The sequence below is a fragment of the Bubalus bubalis genome, chromosome 22, assembly GCF_019923935.1.
Source record: "Bubalus bubalis isolate 160015118507 breed Murrah chromosome 22, NDDB_SH_1, whole genome shotgun sequence".
Lineage (NCBI taxonomy): Eukaryota > Metazoa > Chordata > Mammalia > Artiodactyla > Bovidae > Bubalus > Bubalus bubalis.
This window is the reverse complement of record NC_059178.1, coordinates 27381639-27399620: the sequence shown is the minus strand read 5'-3', so window position 1 is coordinate 27399620 and position 17982 is coordinate 27381639. Positions and strand designations below refer to the sequence as shown.

At 43.9% G+C, this 17982-nt stretch overlaps 1 protein-coding gene across 8 annotated transcripts in view; it reads right to left on the bottom strand.

Moving 5' to 3' along the window:
* Positions 1–17982, bottom strand: part of GREB1L (GREB1 like retinoic acid receptor coactivator) — a 246922-nt gene that overhangs the window by 23125 nt on the left and 205815 nt on the right. For all 8 annotated transcript variants that reach the window (XM_044934471.2, XM_025273445.2, XM_025273447.2 and 5 more), the window contains 6 exons: positions 16398–16578; positions 14493–14685; positions 10689–10822; positions 6347–6686; positions 1951–2066; positions 654–898 (listed from right to left, as the gene is read on the bottom strand). In XM_044934471.2, coding sequence (XP_044790406.1) covers positions 654–898; positions 1951–2066; positions 6347–6686; positions 10689–10822; positions 14493–14685; positions 16398–16578 — 1209 coding nt within the window. The remainder of the gene's footprint in view (positions 1–653; positions 899–1950; positions 2067–6346; positions 6687–10688; positions 10823–14492; positions 14686–16397; positions 16579–17982) is intronic.

The following is a 17982-nucleotide window of genomic DNA, read 5'->3' as shown; positions in this document are numbered from 1 at the left end:
AGTGGCCCCAGAGTAGCCTTCCGTATGTAAACACTTGCCATTTAGGTACTTGGGGGAAAAGTCACTCATTCATCCGTTCAAACAAACACACACTCAGTGCCAGGTACTAGGCCAATTAGCACAAACCACTTCAGGGTCTGGAAGGAAAAGAAGGCCTTTGTGCAAATATCAGATGTGTAATATAATGAGATGATTAGGGTGCAGAGACTAGGAGACGTGGTGTTAGTGAGGATTCATGAAATTTACTTATTGTATTTAGCCTATTGGTCAGGAAGATCTCCTGGAGCAGGAAATGGCCACCCACTCCAGTATTCTTGCCTGGAGAATCCCTTGAACAGAGGAACCTGGCAGGCTACAGTCCATAGGGTCACAAAGAATTGGACATGACTGAAGTGACTTAGCATACAGCGTGCATGCATGCATTTAGCCTATTAGCAAGCTCTTCATTAAGTGCTTTCCAGGCAAATGTCTTGTGGCTGCTCATGACTCAACGTCTGTCAACTACGTCTCCCCAGGACTGAGGTCTGGAAGGGATGCCCAGGTCAGCCACCACTGCTCTGAAAGCTGGATGGGAGGCAGCAGGTGCCTCTGCCTTCCCTACTTCTACCCCTTCCTCTCTCCTGCCCCAACCCCTGGAGAGAGAAAGTACTGACCTGAAGTTCCCGTGATGGCGCTGCTGTTACTCTGGGGTCTCTCCAGGTCGATCAGCAGCTCCTCGGTGTCATTCTCGCTGGCCGTGGCTCGCTCTTGCTCCTTGCCGCTGAGGTCCAGGGCGGCAGTGGGCCCCCGGATCACCTCTTTGGACACGTAGCAGCAGGCCAGCCCCATCTCCTGCTCCAAGGCCGTGCGGGTTAAGTAGCTTGAATCAATTAACCGGAGGTCACAGTACTTTAGAGACCTGCACAAAGTAATGGTGTCTTTGGTGAGGCGCGCAGCGTTTACGTGTGGCTGACAGCGGTCAAAATGTGAGGTGATCCTCGATGTAAACCTCAGTGCTGCCGCCTCCTAGCTGTTAGGGCCGCGGGACAGTCACTTCACTTTCTCCACATATGGAATAGAGTAACAGTGCCCAGCTGACAGTTACTGCAAGGAATGAATGACATGGCACAAGCAGTGTGTTTAGAGCAATACCCAGTGGGCTGCCCTGGTGGTTCAGACAGTAAAGAACCTGCCTGCAATGCAGGAGACCTGGGTTTGATCCCTGGGTTGGAAAGATTCCCTGGAGAAGAGAATGGCTACCCACTTCAGTATTCTTGCCTGGAAAATCCCATGCACAGAGGAACCTGGGGGCTACAGTCCATGGCGTCGCAAAGAGTCAGATATGACTGAGCTACGTTCACTTCACTTAACTCACAGCAAGCACTCAGTGAATGCTGTGACTATTCTTGGGCTTCCCAGGTGGCTCAGTGGCAAAGAATCCGCCTGCCAATGCAGGAGACTCGGGTTTAATCCCTGGGTTGGAAAAATCCCCTGGAGAAGGAAATGGCAACCCACTCCTGGAAAATCCCATGGACAGAGGAGCCTGGCGGGCTACAGTCCATCAGGGCCCCAAAGAGCTGGACACAACTGAGCAACTAAACAACAATGACTATTCTTGCTATTGCCTTCCAACTCACAGGCCCCAGATCCTTGAGGGAACAGCAGCCTAACAGAGACACTTCATCCAAAAAGCTCCTCTTGGGGGAAATGCTTCTCCTCCCTGCCCCTCTGGCTGCCCAGCTTTCATGCATAAACACTTCTCCTCCGGGGCTTCTCTCTCATTCCCCAAATTGCTAGGCAATCTCTGGAAAGTTGAAAGAATCCAAGAAGGCTAAATTTCTTACATCCCCGAGTAAAACAATGGCCTTCTCACTTGCCAAGTGAAGGAAGTGGGTGAGCATCAGCTAAGTTTTAACCGTCAGCTCAGCCAAGCAACCAATGGAAAATGAGAATTAGTGATTGGCATCGTACCTGGGAAAGGTTTCTCCAAGAGGATCTTTGCCAGTTAATATCACAATACAAGGCAGACCTTCTAGATCCTGGTACGTCCGAGGGACCCACTCTTCTGCTTCATTTCCTCTCCAGGTCTGTAGAAGGGGACCCAACAATAAAATTAAAACCCCTCATTGAATTTCCACCTTTTTTGTTTCTACAGTCAGATTTTACACACATCTGTGTTTCCAAATGACTTCCAATAAGTGTGTTTGTGTGTGTACATGTATTTTAATTGCTACTGAAAAGAATACACCAAGTACTCTAGAAGAATGTGGGCTTTCACGTTATCTCAATAGGGTAAACAGGAGATCTTAATGAATATATTATGTATTAGCCATGCACATCAAAGAAATAAACAATGTGAAATATCCCACCAATGGTCCAAACCTTACAGAAACCCTACTTAAACTACCTGACTCAGTGGTCTTAAGTACAACACTTTCTTTGTATAATGGAAAGACTCTTGGGATTGATTGATTGAAAAAGACCATTTTGGTTAATAAATGACTGATAAAATAATCACAGCAAAACTTATATATAATCACCTCTATACATTAACTGAAATATACATATACACACATATGTATATCTTTAATAAATGGAACAATCTCACATACAGGAATTTATCAAGAGGAAGAAAATCTCAACTTGAAGGATGCTTGAAAGTGAAAAGATCTTACAGATTTTTTTTTCTATTCTAGAGCAGAAAGAAAATAAACCATCTCTTAAGTGGATAAGGTGATTTCTACTACTTTTTATGAAGTGTGTAGCATCTAATTGTGATTTATATCAGCTTTCTAGCAGGAATTATAAGAAATGAACTGACATTTCTGATGATGTTTTTGGGAACAAGGACTGAAAAGTGAGGTATTAGGAGATGCATATAATGTTATTTTTAAATAGACTGGTATTTCCTTTGCTAAAACCAACATGGGATAAAAAGAAATATATCAGGTAAGATATGATATGATATAATATAACAGAGTTTGATTACTGGTTTGTTGATGTCTATAAAAGCCAGTCTTGGAAATAAATATACCCACAATTACTTCAAGTAAAATGCATAGAATTTTTAAAACTGGAAGAGCCCCCAAACCTCAATCTTTTGTCATATATTTTTATGCCAAGGAGAACTCAGTGGATCTACATGACTATTTATAAGTTTGAGAGACTTTCTGTGTCTTAGAAAACCAATCTGTCAAAAACATTAAGACATTAGCAGAAAGTTTCTCCCCACCCCCAATTCAGTTTTCCATATATTTTCATGTCAAAGGGAACTAGAACATTACCTAAGTCAAAGCAAATAATTCTGCAAATAAGAATCATTTTACTCATAAACCTTCTTGTTGGACTTATGAGATCCCTGACTCTGGGGTCTCCCCAAATATATTTCATGGTTCTAGCAAGAATGAGGTTGGGTTATAATGATGGAAGAATAGATGTCGTGTTTAATAAGGAGAATTATTTTCAAAAAATGATTAAACAGATTCCACTTTTACTCTTGAGCAATCAGAGCAAGGCAAACCCACTATGTAATGTTTTCCTGTCACACTGCTACTTCTGATGATGGATGGCTGCCGTTCTTCTACAGGTCTATCATGCCCTCAGGGAGCTTTTCCTACAGAAGCAGTTAAAACAACACGAAAGACTGAGAGAGCATTGACTTAGGGGCTCATATGGGGTTCAAGGTCAAGGAAATCTAACGAAAGCTTCACAGGCCTTCTGGACAGACTAACTTATTTAGATATAAACTTATATCCTTCCAAAGTACTTATTATCACTTAGAAGTTAACCACAATACCTAAAGGCTAAGCACAAAAATAAGGCCCCCTAATGGAAAAAGAGGCACTGGATATTACCCAAGGCTAGAGACAAAAGGCATGGAAAATCCCATGGATGGAGGAGCCTGGTGGGCTGCCGTCTATGGGGTCGCACAGAGTCCGACACGACTGAAGCGACTTAGCAGCAGCAGCAGAGACAAAAGGCATCCTGGTGCTGTTTCGTCAGTGGTGAAGGAAGTTGGTATTAATAATTTAGAGATCAGCAGGTGAAACAGAGACCACCTGGCAAGTGGCAGTCTTACTAAGGATGCGAACGTTTTAAATTTTCACTTCCACACCAGTGGAAAATAGGGACTTCCATGGTGGTCCAGTGGTTAAGATTCTACCTTGTAATGCAGGGGGCCTGGGTTTGATCCCTGGTCAGGGAACTAGATTCCACATGCTGCCAACTAAAGATCCTGTGTGCAGAAACAAAGACCCGGTACAAATAAATAAAAATAAATATTTTTTAAAATAAAAAAGGTGGAATATAAAAAAGATGGATTGATGTGATTGAGGGATTTTGAACATATGGAAACTCTCTTTTTTTTAAGGCATCCCCCACACACGTGGGATCTTAGTTCCAAGAGGATCAAACCTGCACTCCTGCATTACAGGGCAGAGTCTTAACCACTGGACCACCAAGGAAGTCCCTGGAAGTCTCTTCTGTGTAGCTGGTGCTTGGCCACTGCTCATGCGACTTGAGGTGTAACTGCTTGAGAAGTAATCACTTGAGATCTCTTCACAGCACACCCCCAGCAGCCCCAGGAAGCCCTGCAGGTGGTTCTGATGTGCTTGCAGCCAGGTAGGAACCTCAATTATTGACTGGTTTTCAAACTATGGCCCACGGGGGCAAATTATCAAAGACTGCTGATTACACTGAATTAGTAAGTGTCTGTGGAGAAGGAAATGGCAACCCACTCCAGTGTTCTTGTCTGGAGAATCCTAGGGACGGGGGAGCCTGGTGGGCTGCCGTCTATGGGGTCGCACAGAGTCAGACACGACTGAAGCAACTTAGCAGCAGCAGCAGCAGTAGCAGTAGCAGTAAGTGTCTGAACAAATGACCTAAGACACTCTAAGCAGCTACACCGGGTCAGTGCCAACGGAGACCCAGAGAAGACCTTGCAGCCTCATAGCCTTTTAGAACATCTCCCTGCAGTAGGTGTGTGAGACCTCACAGAGCGGTGCTGATTACCTGCCTGTCCAGATTCCTCATCATTAGCATCATTCAAAGTGTCTCATAACTAACAAGTTGTATTGTAAGAAGAGTTTCAGGATTCTCATTTCTTACTTATCCCAGGAATACTGCTATATTGTGGTCTATGACTTTAATTCAAAACTGTGAACATTATATCTATATATCCATATGTGAAATGTAAATGTTACAACTTTCACTAAATACAGGAGCTTCTATGTTTAGACAGATTTATTTGTTCCAACTGTGTATCAAGCTAATACAAGACATTTTGTCTGCATTTTGGATTATTTGAGTTAGGTAGTAGAATGCAATACAAAGGTTTACATTTGCAAAATGCTCTATGAATATGAAATAATAATGCTCAAATTATAGCCCTTAGAGACCATGCAGTCTAACGCTCATTTTGCAGTTGGTAAACTGCAGCCCAGATGGAAATGTAAATCCTCTAAGACTGCATGCTTTCTTTTTATACAATTTGTGTCAAAGTAGGCTTTTCTTTATCCAGGTTAGCTCAGTATTTAGTTTCTGCAAGGTTCAGAAACCATGTTGATCTAACCCAGACAGAGAGCACCTTGCTCAGTACCGTACCTATCGGTGTGCAGAATTTCATAAAGTGCTGTCAAAGGGCTGGGACACATTGGATTAGAAGAGTCCTCAGAAAAATCTGAGCGGGGCATGAGATAGGGACTTAGGTTAGTTGATCAAAGAAGTCTCCCCCGCCCACCACACCTGACAGGAGGGGTTCAGAAAAAGCAATGCCTTCCCCGTGCAGAGGGGTGGGGGACTTAGCCATGCACAGGCTTGGAAGAGTCTCAGTCCAGCCCGCGCTTGGGGCCAAAGCAAGTACAAAGAGACAGCAAACTGTTGGGGAATCCACATGCAAGAGGGTGGGCAGTCGTCCTCTGTGAGCCCTGAAGAGAAACAGGATACTTTACCGACTCTGGGTGGACAGAAAAGATTCAGTGAATGGATGATATTGAAAGGCGTGCCCCCACGGAGGTCCGAGAGAACAACTTACCTTTTTTTTTTTCTGAGAAAACAGCTGGCCGTGGGCTAGATGAATCTTGAACAAGGTCAATAAACAGGGGGTGAAATTGGGTCATCACTTTTTTTTTTGCACCTGCAGTCGGAGAGCATGGAAGACCAACTGCATGCATGCACTAGCATGGGGGACCCAGACCGAATGTCAATCAACTAGGCAGGCGGACACATCCCTTAGCTTAGCCTTAACGTTGTCACGAAGATCGCGTGACACTTGTGCGAAACTCTAGCAAACGGCAGGCCTCTGAGCCGCCTGCATGGGGTAGGGGTGGGGGGTCCTAGAAAACGGAGCGAAGGTCTGTCCATTGCTAACCTTTAGTCGCGCCACAAAGTGGGCTGCCACGCTGAGTTCAGAGGCGGGGTTCCCCAGGACCACCTCGAAGCGGTACTGGAGCCCCAGCTTGTCGCGCACCTCCTGCAGCCGCTCCTTGGCCAGCATCGCCAGCTGCACGGAGGGCACCCGGAGAATGAGCATGTGTCCGCGCCCGCTGCGGTTCTTCCCCGGGCAGCTGAGGAGGTCATCCATGATGTTGAGGGTCTCTGGTGTGCTGTGGTCACGCAGGGATGCCACGGTGGTCAGAGCCATCAGGGCCTCCGAGTACTGCTGGATGAGGAGGTAGCAGCGAACCACCATGCTATGCAGCCTTGGGTACCTTCAACAGAACACAGGGGCACTAGCGTGGGGGCCGTGGGGCCTGGGATCGCAAGGGCTGCGCGGTAGGAATGGAGACCCAGCAGGGTGGGAAGCGGATAGTGGTGGGTGGTGGGCTTGAGCTCAAGAATGACCTGGATTTGAGTCAGTTCTTACAAGGTGGATGAACCTAGAGCCTATTATACAGAGTGAAGTCAGAAAGAGAAAAACAAATATCGGATATTAACACATATATATGGAACCTAGAAAGATGGTACCGATGAACCTATTCACAGGGCAGCAGTGGAGATGCAGACATAGAGAACAGACTATGGACACGGGTCAGGGGGAGGAAAGAGAAGGCGGGACGAATGGAGAGAGTAGCATGGAAGCATATACACTACCGTTTGTAAAATAGCCGGAGGAAATTTGCTCTATGACTCAGGGAACTCAAACTGAGGTTTGGTAACAACCCAGAGGGGTAGGATGGGATGGCAGGTAGGAGGGAGATTCAAGAGGGAGGAGACATATGGCTGATTCATGGTGATGTATGGCAGAAACCAAAGCAATATTGTAAAGCAACTATCCTTCAATTAAAAATCAATAAATTTGTTAAAAAAGAATGAACTTGGAGACCTCCTGTAGAGCACAGGGAACTCAGCTCAATGTTCTGTGGCAGCCTGGATGGGAGGGGAGTTTGGGGGAGAATGGATACATGCATATGTATGGCTCAGTCCCTTCCTTGTTCACCTGCAACTATCAGAACATTGTTAATGGGCTATACCCCAACACAAAATTAAAGTTTTTAAAACAGAATGACCTTGGAGCCCACATCACTAGAAGGAAAAGCTGAGCTCACAACACCTTCTGGGATAGGTACCTTGAGTTCAAGAGGCTTAGGGACAGTCTAGGGATCCTAGCTTCTCCCAGAGTGGTCTCTAAATCAGCAGCATCACCACCGGGGAGCTTGTCAGATGTGCCAAACCCTCCTACCCAATGTGCACTGAATCAGAAACAGCCTGGACAAGGTCCCCAGGTGATTTGTACCACACTGTATCTTGAGAAGCACTGGTCCGCTCAGACTATCCACAGAGTCGTAAAGGATCATCCCTAGATTCTAAGCTCTTGCTGCTGTCCTGGGGTTAGAATGCTTGGTAGCTTATTTCTCTGATACTTAAAATTATAGTTGAGGAAACCGATACATTAATGTAATGTCTGTTAAGCATAAGGAGTAAAAAGAGTAATTATTATGGCTAATTTGAGGTCAGCTCCCTTGTAGCAATAACAATTGTTGTTGTTCAGTCGCTAAGTCGTGTCCGAGTCTTTCCGACCCCAGGGACTGTAGCACATCAGGCTTTCCTGTCCTTCACCATCTCCTAGAATTTGCTCAAACTCATGTCCATTGAGTCAGGGCAATAACAGTATCTTCTCATAAAAATGGAGGAAGCTTGGAGCCGGCTGGAGAAATAGCATCCCCTAGTGGTGTGGTCTCCCATCCACCTGGGTTCACCCCAGGAAATAAACAGCAGGAGTCCCGGGAAATAAACAGCAGGGGTGTCCTTGACTCACCCCAACATTCCCCGCTCACCACCTTCCACTGGACCAACTCGGCTGTTTTTTTTTTGTTTTTTTTTTTTTAAATTACAGAGCAAGCAGAAAATAAACCTCTCATTTATGTGCTATTCCTCATAAGACCCAGCCAGAAGACAGACGGAATACACATGGGTAAAGAGGACCCACTTGCAGACCTGAAGAGGTGCTGGTCAAGAAAGCAGGCCTGGGGAAAGCAAGGCCTGGATCGGAGCTTGGCTGGGCCTCCCGTGGAGCCTGCAGAAGGATGGCGGGTTTATGAACGTTCTTCCTGGATGCCGGCTGGTGGCACAGGCAGCCTCCTAGCAGCTGGGTAGACCAGAGGGCAATTTCACCTTTGCTCCACTTTATAATTCTATTTAAAGTGAAACAGTCATCACCAGCCTTGCACAGGGAAGCCCAGGGTCAAATACCAGTTCAGGTCAGCAAATGACTAACTGTGGTTTTGAAGTACTTAGAGCTGGAAAAGACCATGGATTGATTCCCTGGGTTCTGATTCACTTTCTCATGGAAGGATGCTGATTTAAAGACTGGGAGAAATTCAGCTACTTGCCTAAGATCATCCAGTCAGTGAGACAAGAGTGCGGATTTTATTCAGTTCTTTGACAATGTCTTCTCAAGTGGTACAGATTTAGTAGACTGGGGAAAAGTAAAGAACTCCTTTAGTTCCATCGGTCCTCCTGAACCAGTCCATTCAAGTGTTCAGTAAATCATAGCTATTATGAGCCTGGGGGACCTGGGCTGGAGGAAGTGAGCACAGATGATCCAAGTTTAAGGCTTACTGTTTTTTTTCGCTGCGGCATGTACAAAAACCAAAGTTAGATCGAAGGGTAACTTTGATATGAAAAGTGAAAGTGTTAGTTGCTCAGTCGTGTCTGACTCTTTGTGACCCCATGGACTGTGGCCCACCAGACTCCTCTGTCCATGGAATTCTCCAAGCAGGAATACTGGAGTGGGTTGCCAATCCCTTTTCCAGGGGATTTTCCCAACCCAGGGAATGAACTCAGGTCTCCCGCATTGCAGGCAGATTCTTTACTATCTGACATGCAGGCATTTAAATTTTACACTGAAAGAGCTATGAATTTAGAAGTGAATAGTTTTCCCAATTTTTTTTTTTGTATTCAATTGTAATCATAGTTTTTGTAAGGATTACAAAAGTTGTATAGGAGCTGATGGGACTGTCCATTAAAATATGAGTTATAAAACTCCAAGATGTTACTGAAAGAAAAGATAGGTTCCAAGCTGGTGGATAGAACAGGAGGCTGGGGAACACTTAGAAGGGAGACTCATGAGGTGGTTTTAGAAATCTCAGATCACAGGTGCCATGAGGGGATTAACATCACAGTGTCTGTTACGTCTTCTCAAACCCAACAGCTGCGAAAGTACAAAATCCCACTGCAAGCCTGTTCCTTTTCCTGACACCGCCCAATAACTTGCTGGGTAGGACGTTTCTCCCTGATCATCTTTATTTCTTTTTCTTAGCAATCTTATAGGGCAGCTTTTAAATAGATGGGTTGTGATCGATGAGAGACAGTGTTAAGAACTAGAGCTACTAAAAATAAGAATGCATCTCATCGCAGAGTGCCTGACTGCCCCATCACTGGGTGATCAGACAGAATACTGTAGTGGAGGACAGGGAGGAACCTCTACTAGGTTAAATTCTTTTATTTTTTTTGGCCATGCCCAGCTTGAGGGATCTCAGTTCCCCAACCACAGATTGAATCACGGTCCTAACCACTGGACTGCTGTGGAATTCCCTATTAGGTTAAATTCTTATGCCTCTTTTTTTTGAGTCTGTAGTTAAAGATCAGAGAGGGGAAAAAAAAATGAACAAACAAAACAGAAAATCCCTTTGCTCTTCCAGCGTTTGACTTGAAATTGAGGAAGAAAAAGGAGACAGAGTCGTAAGACTTTACTCCAAAGTCGGGGACTGGAAGAGGGCCACTTGGAACTGAGCTCAAACAATCTGATTATTCTTTAGTGTTCTCCAGTTTACACTTCAAGTCTCTCATAGTAAAGTTTCATTTCTTTACTGAGGGTGATTGCCTGTGGTAGACAAGAGGAGAAAAGTGTGGGGTGCATGGTGGGGAGGGGGAGGCCAGACCCCAGAGGAATGGCTTCTAATAAGCCAATCCCTCTCTGCCTGCATCATCTCTGGGTGCAGCTGTGGACCTGCCTGGGAGATGATTCAGAGCACGGAAGGTGGTTATCCTTCCCACTCGGGGTCACTGGATTCCTTTGCTGGTCCTGGATGATGATAGAAAACCCAGCTGAGTGAAAGGTCATGTCAAGACAGGCTATATTTATTCTGCTCTTGAGTGTCATTTGCATAGCCTGGGCTCCACCAAAACTCCCTGTGACTCTGACAGAAAGACGTTTGGCATGTTCAGACAAACAACAACAGCTAAAGACAAGGCTGAAGGTCCTTATTTACCTCTCCAAGAGCGTGTTCACCATTTTTTCAAATGTATCGTCACATCTCAGAAGGGGGCTTGTGATTCCCCACTGCAGAGATTTACTGTACTCGTTCAGGCCGAAGTACAGCTTCTCCTCACAGCTCACGTCCTCCTGGTTCAAAACACAGAGCAAAGCCCAGTGAGGGCAGGGCACAAGGTGTCTGATTTTCAGGGGCGGGGCGGGGAGGGACCTGTAACAGGTTATTGCCTGAAAATTAGAAAAAATTGTGAATAAGCAAGTGGGACTATATCAAACTAAAAAGCTTCTGCACAGCAAAGGAAACAAAATGAAGAGGCAACCTACTGAATAGCAGAAAACACTTGCAAACCATTTACCTGATGAGGGGTTAATAGCCAATATCCATAAAGAGCTCATATAACTCAACAGCAATCCCCCCAATCCAATTAAAAAGTGAGAAGATCTGAATAAAATGCTTTCATTTTTTTTTTTTCCCTTCTCTTTCTTTTTTCTTAGCAAAATGATAGGGGCAGCTTGTTACACAGATGACTTAGAACCACCTGGAGCTAGCAGGATTTGAAGAACTAGAGCTACTGGGCTCCCCCAGCACCACAAATCATAAGTGACATGATTTACTGAATTCTTGTATCTTTGGGGAAAATGTTCCTTTGCTTAAAAAAAAAAAATCTCCGCTCCCAGAGCCCAGCCCCTCAGTGACCCTGAGCTTAGCACTCCCTGTCTTTGTGCTGCCATCTCTGCTTTTGCTCCAGCTCAACCCTCTGCTCTGTGGACGCTGTTCCCTGGAAGGTGACCAAGGACTCCTGAGGCCAAACCCTCAGTCCTTGGCCTCGCTGCCCTCTCTGCCATTCTCTTCATTATTTTCTTCCATGATTTTATCTACACCAGCTGCTTCGGTCAGTGGTCAGCATTCCTGAAAAAATATTCCAAAGCCTCAGCATAAAGTCCCCGTTCCTACCCCAGCTCTGTGTTTGCTACGGTGCACTTGCCTGGCCTCCACTCAGTTCACATCTGTCTTGTCTGCCCTCCACACGCAGGTCTGCTGCTCTTCTGTCTTCTCTTTTCCCACTAAAGGCATCATCTTAAAAATATCTCTGCTTTTTCCCTCTTCCTCAAAAAACAAATCCTAGAAAAGTTACCATTTCTTCCATCCTCTTTATTGCCAGCACCTCTATTCTGATTGAGGTACTCGTTCATTCGAACCTGAATTATCAGAGAAGCCAGATGACTCACCCCCACCTTTCTAATCTCTTTGACTTGACCTCTTATAGTTAATAAATTGCCTTAAAATGCAGCCTCTTAGTATCCACTAAAGCTGAACTCTGCACTCAGCAATTTCACTCCCAGATACATACCCAACAAAAGTGTATACAGATGTCTACTAAAAGGCATGAGCTAGAATGCTCAAAGCAGCAACTGAAATCAGTGAATAGGATGAATAAATCAACTGTGGTGAGTCACCCAGCGTAACCTGTATACAACCGAAAGAATGAGTGTTTCACGACTCATGTAAAATATAAAAGAATCTCACAATGTTGAGCAAAAGAAGCTATATATAACAGAGTGCCTACTGCATGTCTGCCTCACTTCAGTCGTGTCCAACTCTTCGTGACCCTGTGGACTGCAGCCCGCTAGGCTTCTCTGTCCATGGGATGCTCCAGGTAGAATACTGGAGTGGGCTGCCATTTCCTCTTCCAGGGGATCTTCCCAACCTAGGGAGCAATCCCGAATCTCTTCCATCTCCTGCACTGGCAGGCAGGTTCTTTACCACTAGCGCCACCTGGAAAGCCCATGCCTATTGCACAATTCCATTTATATAACATTCAAAATGAGGCAAACCAAGCCAGAAGAGTGCCTCCCTCTGGCGACAGAGTGCCTGGCCTCTGGAGGGAAGCTCATGTTCTGGTTTTTCATCTGGGTGCTGGTTCCACGGGTATGTTCAGTGCGTCAAAATTCACAGAGCTGAACATTAACATTGAATAATTGTGAATTGTGAGTAATTGTGAACCTAAAAATACAAGAATTATGCATATTCTGGGGGTTCCCTGGTGGTCCAGTGGTTAGGAATCAGCACTTTTACTGCAATGGCCTGGGTTCAATCCTTGATCGGGGAACTAAGATCCTGCAAACTGCGTGCACAGCCAAAAAAGAAAAAGAGTAGGTTCTGCTATTTCTAATAATCCTGTGCCCTTGCTAAAGAACTGTTCACCGACGTGTAACGAGTGTAAGCTTTCCCAGCCTGGTCTCAAAGATTCCATATGTATGTTTTCAGGTTTCATTTAATCCCACGAAGTATTCTCTGAAAAACGCCTGGTGCTTCCTCCTCTACGGCCCTGCCCTGCTGACTGCTGTCTGCAGTGTCTGCTCTGTCCTTCCTCTCCTCCAGAGCCCACCCCATGCACTGTCCTTCATGTCACCATTCCCGATGCTCTCAAATAGATGGCACTTTCCCTCCTTCAACCCACAGAGCACTTTGGTTTTTTGCGATTGTCTTATTCTACTTTGTTTTTCTTTTCTTTTTTTTATGTTTGTCATTTTGTTTTTACAAATAAAAATTGTATTTAGTTAAGGTGTATATGTTGGAGAAGGAAATGGCAACCCACTCCAGTATTCTTGTCTGGAGAATCCCATGGACAGAGGAGCCTAGTGGGCTACATACAGTCTCTGGGGTTGCAAAAGAGTCAGACACGACTGAGTGACTAACACCCAGGGTGTATAACTTGATTTTTTTCTTTTTTAAAACTATTGAAGTATAATTGACATGAACATTACATTAGTTTCAGGTGTACAACATAATAATCTGCTATCTGCATATGTGGTGAAATTATCACCACACCAAGTTTAGTTAACATCCACCCATCACCACACACGGTTGTAATTCTTTTTTTCTTGTGGTGAGAACTTTAAGATCTACTCTCTGAGCAATTTTCAAATGGACGGTAGAGTGTTATGAACTATTGTCACCTTCCTGTACATTATGTCCCCAGAACTCATTCATTTTATAACTGGATTTTGGTGCCTTTTGACCACCTTCACCCATTTTGTCTGCCCTCCAGCCCCCACCAACTGGCAACCACCAATCAGTTTTCTCTGTGTGTGTGTCTCTCTCTCTTTTTTTTTGATGTGGAGTTTTTAAAGTCTTTATTGAATTTGTTACAGTATTGCTTCTGTTTTATGTTTCCGTTTTTTGGCCACAAGGCATTAGCTATCTGACCAGGGATGGAACCCACATGCCCTGTACTGGAAGACAGCCTGAACAACTGAACCACTAGGGAAGTCTCAGAATGAATCATTCAAAAGCACAGAACTAATCCAGGATATTGATGATTATGTCAGACCACATTACATTTTAGGGGGACAAACTACACAGGTGGATAGTTTTGTATCTGCATGATAACCTAAAGTAGAGCCCACCGAAACAAATTTATAGAGAACACTATTCACTAGCTTTCGTTGTTCTTATTGTTTAGTCACTAAGTCGTGTCTGACTCTTTACTGTAGCCCACCAGGCTGCTCTGTCCACGGGATTCTCCAGGCAACAATACTGGAGTGGGTTGCCATTTCCTTCTCCAGGGGCTTTTTCCAACCCAGGGATTAAAACCAAAGTCTCCTGCATTGGCAGGCGGATTCTTTACCAGAGTCACCTGGGAAGCCCATTCTTTAGCATTTAGTGAATACTAATTGTAAGTATATGGAACTTTAAGAAGCTAAAGCACCCGTAAGGCTTTTGACCATGTTTTCTGATGCTGTTCTGCTCCCGAGGGGACTGGGAACATGCCTGGCAGAAGGCAGGGAAGAGACTCACTGTGCTGTCCAGCTGCATCCAGTGCACCTCGTTGCTGGTGCTGATTCGAGACTGTTGGGTCTGCAGAGTGTATGGACAGGAGGTGACCTGGAGCACCAGGAGGTTGAAAGCTTCCAGAACCTCTCTGCCGTTAATGACCCTGTCAGCCAATCCATGGCCGGGCTCACCATGTGACAAAGAGCCCGACATGACACTGTAGAGACATTGAAAGTCACATTAACACCTCCTCATTTAAGTGACTAGATGCACAATCAGAGAGCAAAATAGAGGTCATGTCTTAGCTCTTATTTTTTTCAGTTCTTATTAACTGAGAGCAGCAGTAGAAACAACCAGCGTTTGATGTGGAAGAGCAGAAATAACCCTCTTTCTTACCCCTTTCAGACAGCTTTCAGGGAATTTTTTTTTTTCCTTTTTCAGTTTGTCCCTGATACACCTTGAAGTCTAAACTCCATTATCCAAGCCAAAGATATCCAAATCTGTAGCTTGAGGTGGATCATTTTAGTTTGAAAGCCCCACCAGTGTAAGAGAGCTCTCCATCAAAAAATGATGCTTATAACTGAGCAATGATCTGTGCCCCTAGAGAGATTCCCCAAATGACAAGGAATCCTTGCTGTGTTAATACACTTTCCTTCTTCCCTTGAGGCTGCTAGACCATGGAGAGGGCTCCTCCTGCCCCCGCCCCACGACCAACACTTTTATATCTTTGTTCCGTTCAATGTGGATATACCAGGTTTCCATGCAACCTCAAAACTATATATATATATATATATATAGTCAAAGAAGTAATCTCAATGCCCATGAGAATTAAACAGAGAGATTCAGTGTGAAACCCTCAGAGGTTTCAAAGATGAGGTATATAAGGTCAGTGAGCTATTTCTGCTAGTAGAACACAAGCAGTAACTGAACAGGATGTGGGCAAAATTTCTTTTCTTTACCTTTCCTACCCTCTTCTCACCCCTCTGTCCTTCTTTGCAAATCTAACAAGTTATGCAAGATCTTACTTACACCTGCCTAGGGCTCTAGATCAGATTGTGGAGTACCAAGCACATTCTAGCTTCTGAACACGTGCTTTTATAATTCTAACATCTCTATCATAGATCAAAAAACAAAATCCAGATTCCTAACCTCAGTGTGTCCCGAGGAAAGAAAGTCTGTGAGTGCTTGAGGATGCTAAAATTTCCCTCTCCCTACCTGGTTCAGACAAACCATGATATGTAATATGTGATAACTATTTTCTCTTAAAAAAAAAAGCTTTTTGCTTTTTTCAATCCATAGCAACAAAGATACCCCCTACCAGATAAGTACTGTGATTTGATCTGACTCCATCACACCACCATACTACTCTTTCATTAAAAAGCCGATAAAGAGAATGTTCTCTTGTTTAAACTGGTAAATTGTGGAAGATTCTGAAAATGCTCTCAGATCACTGAAGTGGCATCCCTACTGCTGTTAAAGGGAAGAGGGAAGAGAGAAAGGTAAGGAGGAGGAGAAATAGCAGGAGAGGAAGGGAAAGAGGGCCCGGAAAGGGAGGGAAGGAGAAGAACCAAGGAGGAAGAAAGGAGGCGACAGGAAAGCATGTGGACCTTCTGTGAGGCCGCTCACCAGCTCCTCCTTGCTGTCACCCTTTCCCTGGAGCAGCCAAGTCCCAAGATGCTCTTAAGAGGGAATTTTAACAGGAACTTGAAATTTTGAATTTTTGAAAATTCATCCACAGTATAGTTAACATCAACATTAAAGCAGTAAGAAACACTGGGAGAGCAAGGAAAGGGCAGGAACGAGTTAGCCATGAGAAGATGCCAAACGGTGGGGTCTCTGGGCTTTCAAATTACCACCTTTTAAATCATTTATTACATAACCATTACTGTTGGAGAAGAATATTGTATTTGCTCACTCTGAAGCAATCACCTCGTTAGTTCCACATGGGAGTTGTCATGGACTAGCACAAACAGCGTGTATGGGTTCTGCTTCACCCTTCTCATAAAAACTTCAAACTTGGTTTGTATCTCATTGTCTAGACGAACAACATATTTCTCTGCTCTCTGGCAGGCTGTCCCATTTTCCTCCAGACCCAAGTCTACAAGGACACCTGCCAAGAAGAAAACAGAAATTATCTTTTTTTACGTGCATATCTATGAGATAAACTTTAGTGTCAACTGATTTACTGAGTACTAACCATATATAGAGAGATTTACAGAGTGGATAGCTTTCCTTTTCCATATTGTCCACCACCATTTGAGGAGGAAATATCAGCTTTCCTTTTCTTTAGAATACCACACTTGACCTCCCATACCATGTACAAATGATACCAGGGACCAATCTGATACATTAAGTAGAAGCTTGAATAATGAGACCTCTGTCCAATCAAATTCTATTTCTATGTGAAGTGCTCAGCTAAAAGCTACTATAGGCCACTGCGGGGAATAAAATGAAGCTTTGGGCTACAGCTTTTGGCCAAATTAATATAACAGTGCAAGTTTTCCTTACCCCAAATTTAGCAACATAACACATATAAGAAAAAAAGGAAAATAAAATGTAATGTCCAAAGATACCACAGGCAGATCATGAGCTTTCTTAAGGTGGTATTTTACTCGTTTTATACAATGCCAATGTTGCACAGTATACAAAGTATGGGACGACCTCAATGAAAGTGGGATTATGTGCCAAATCAAAAGAATGCACTGAATTACTCAAGAAAACTATCTTTTCAAAATGTTAGAAACTGTACAACTTTAATACTGTATCATTATCTCTGTCTATAGTAAAATTACTTCTATATACAAACATCTAAAATAGGTCTAGGCGCAAGAAGCTGTTGTAATTAAAACACCAAATCCGCCTTTAAAATGAATAGACAAAGTGGTAATTATGTGAGGTGAAGGATGTATTTACTAACCTTACCATGGTGAACGTTTCACAATATATACATGCATTAAAACATCACATTGTATACCTTAAACTTACACAATATGTTCATTATGGCTCAATAGAGCTGGGAAAAATACTGCCCTCAAACAAGAGGGCACAGCACTCCGTCGCCCACCCCCACTCAGCCCTCTGAGAGGAGGACCTTGTGACTCAAGCCTATGACCCTCTGAGGAGGAACCAGAAGACTGATCTGGGGTTAGATATGTCACATTTGGGGGTTAGATATGATCTTCCAAGCATATTCATTTAACATCCAATAATCAGCCATATCCATCAGTCCCAACTGTGTGGAAAAAAGTTTTAAATTAAGAAAGATAAACAAGGGAAATGGAAGAGACTTTTACAAATTATGTTGACTTAGTTTCACTAATCAATCTTTTTCATATAAAACCAGCTCAATTAACAACGACATGCACTTAGCATCTAGATGCCATAATACTAACAGCTCTAAATGGTATAAAGGAAAGTAAGAAAAATGTTTTACAATATGAAACATTCACTATACTGGAAAAGGTGAACAGAAAGGTAATTTTGCTTTCAAACTTTTTTCATTAGTCAAAGATTT